The sequence below is a fragment of the Drosophila teissieri genome, chromosome 2L, assembly GCF_016746235.2.
Source record: "Drosophila teissieri strain GT53w chromosome 2L, Prin_Dtei_1.1, whole genome shotgun sequence".
Taxonomy (NCBI): Eukaryota; Metazoa; Arthropoda; class Insecta; order Diptera; family Drosophilidae; genus Drosophila; species Drosophila teissieri.
This window is the reverse complement of record NC_053029.1, coordinates 4,775,866-4,778,554: the sequence shown is the minus strand read 5'-3', so window position 1 is coordinate 4,778,554 and position 2,689 is coordinate 4,775,866. Positions and strand designations below refer to the sequence as shown.

At 48.2% G+C, this 2,689-nt stretch overlaps 1 protein-coding gene across 1 annotated transcript; it reads right to left on the bottom strand.

Annotated features, from left to right (window-relative positions):
- Positions 1-310: 310 nt before the first annotated feature.
- Positions 311-1,392, bottom strand: LOC122613729 (trypsin-1). Its single transcript, XM_043788066.1, has 3 exons — positions 1,185-1,392; positions 726-1,117; positions 311-664 (listed from the first exon to the last, which is right to left on the bottom strand). Exons 1-3 carry the CDS (start codon positions 1,381-1,383, stop codon positions 311-313), a joined length of 945 nt encoding a protein of 314 aa, XP_043644001.1. The 5' UTR covers positions 1,384-1,392.
- Positions 1,393-2,689: the final 1,297 nt, after the last annotated feature.

The window sequence follows — 2,689 nt, the reverse complement described above, 5'->3', positions numbered from 1 at the left end:
GGAGCAGTGCCGCCGAAGGAATGCTCCTCGATTCCTCGATTCCGCGATTGCGATCTCCGCCGGATGCGACAGGCATTTAAATCGTACGCAGAAAGGATTATGAAGAGGTTATTCTGGGTAGCTCTTCATTCATAAATCAAATGTCTTTGACTCGTCAGCTAAATATTTTACTACTTTCAGTAATATTATATTTTAAGTAAAACAGAAAGATGTAAAGCATTTGATGGTTTTAATTGATGTGAACTTCTTTTCAATAATTTAGAATAACTTAGGAATGAGGCAAGCAAATGAGTTCCATTAGCGAAATGATCTAGCTCTGGCAGTAGCAGCCGTCGACGGTGTTCTTCTGGATCCAGTCCAGGAACTTGCTGACCCTGGCGTAGACACCCGGCGCATTCTTCTGGGCACAGCCGAAGCCGAAGGACACCACGCCGGCCAGCTTGTAGCGACCCTCGTTGACGATCAGTGGGCCACCACTGTCGCCCTGGCAGGCGTCCTTGCCACCCTGCTGCACCAGTCCTGCGCAGAGCATCACCTCGGCGATCTTGTCCTTGTAGCGCGTCTGGCGACACTGCGCGTTGGTGATGACCGGCACATTGACCTCCTGCAGGTAGTTGGAGGTGACACCGCCCTCCTTGATCAGGCCCCAACCAGCGACCACAGCCTGCCAGGGATTTAAAAGTCAGTAACTTGGTTTAAATTTGTACTATATCCTAAGTACTCACGGTCTTGCCATCAAAGTTGTGATTTGCCTCGGGCAGGCAGACGGGACGCATGTTGCCAGTCAGCGGCACAGGAGACTCCAGCTTGAGCAGAGCCACGTCGTTGACAATGCGGTTGGGATCGTAGTTGGGATGCACAGTGGTCTGGACCACCTTGCGCACAATGCCAGGATCCCGGGAGGATCTGTCGATCTGGAGCAGGCGAATGGTGATCTGATCCCTGTTACCGTGCACACAATGGGCGGCGGTCAGCACATAGCGATCGTTGATCAGCGAGCCTCCGCAGAAGAGACGGGGATAATGACGACCCTTGACCAACTGGGCGGTCCAAGGATACTTGTTGGAGCGCACCTGCTGGCCGCCCACAATTCGGTTGACATTCGGAGTGCCGCAGACTGGAAAATGACATATTATTGGGATTAAAAATTATCCAATTTTTTTAATGGAGTTCCTGGTACTCACAGCAGTTCTGCTTGGTGTTGCACTGGTTGCGGCTCTTGGGTGGTCGCACAGCTTTGAGGGATTGCTCTGCAGGATCGACCACGTCCACCACGTCGGCGAACTGCTGGGCCAGGGTTTGGTGGGGATCCTGGTACTGGTACTGGGCCAAGCTGAGGCCGATGCCCAGCAGCAGGAGCGGCAGGGCCAGGTAGATGCGCATCTTGTCCGGAGTTGACTTCTGAGGAAAGTGACAGAGTGGTTTGCCAAACGCCGGCTACTTATAGGGCCCAAACGCTTGAGACGGCGATCATTTCGAATCGGTTTTTTAATAAAACTAAAAATATGAATGTTTCGCTGCTTGTATAAGCCGCGTGCTCATCTTTCTTTCTTCTTTCTCCCCGTGCTTTTCTTTCTTTCTCCGCTTTCTTTGTTTGGCAGCACCTTATTTGCATAACACTTTATAGCGCCGCACACACGCACACCTCGCGGTTCTCGAGTGCGGAGGGTTTTGTATTTTTGGCTCTGTACCAATCATCGTTCTCATCCAGAACAACTTGCCGAATGGCCAAATAAACTTTTAATACCAATTAAGGCTTTCAAGCGAGTGATGATGAACCATATGGGTTATGGGGAAGGGTCAATCGGAAGATCTGAATTGTACGTTTAAAAGCCAAACATTAGGAAATAGCAAGATCATCCAATGACTTGACTCGATTGTATATTTCTAATATTATGTTGTATAGAAAGTATAGGTTTGGCAATTTGTAATAGAAATATATACAAAACACACTTTTTAAAATGTTAAGAAATATTTGAAACTAATAAAATATAATAAAATAATATTATTTTGCTTGCATAGTATAAAGTTATTTTTAATTTTTACAGAGTATATTAAGTTCGCCACACCTGCGTCAGATTTTCCATCACAACTTTGCATATTCATGAAAGTGGAGCAAACTCAAACGCGAGTTCACCACTTCCACCTCCCGTCGGTTTTTTTAATGGACTTTTAATGCGCATCTGGAGCGGCTTAGGCATCGTCATCGACGGCAGCGCCTCTGACCCGCCGGACCTGGCCAAAATAAACTCGGCCGCTGAATTGGCGGATTCCTGCTGGCCCACTCGAGAATCTCTTTCTCCGCGCCACTCGATCGATTCGAATGGTGAATACCGAATACTTAATAACGAATGCGAATGGCAAATTGCCATCTGAGCGATCGGCAGTGCAGCATAAATATCCTTTAAGTGCCGGTTATCCGGTATCATCATTAACCGGAGGCAAACGCCCGCTTTCACGCTGCCGCAGATGGGGAATAATTTATAAGGCTTTGCGATGGGGTTTGCTTTTCGGCATAATTTACAAAACGCAACCAGAACCAGGGACAAGTTATGCCCCCAGCTCCTTCTGCTGGCTCCTCGATCATATTTCTTTGTATGGAATGTCGTCGTCGTCGTCGTCGTCGCCCTCCACTTTATTCCTGGTCTTGGATTGGCATCGAAATTGATTCGCCTGGGGCTCAGTGTCG

Bases quoted from the DNA above. Each gene is read 5' to 3' on its own strand.
- LOC122613729 (XM_043788066.1), bottom strand. From the start codon at position 1,383: ATGCGCATCTACCTGGCCCTGCCGCTCCTGCTGCTGGGCATCGGCCTC. The intron at 1,118-1,184 runs GTGAGTACCAGG...GTCATTTTCCAG, and splicing joins CAACACCAAGCAGAACTGCT to TCTGCGGCACTCCGAATGTC. The intron at 665-725 runs GTGAGTACTTAG...AATCCCTGGCAG, and splicing joins ACAACTTTGATGGCAAGACC to GCTGTGGTCGCTGGTTGGGG.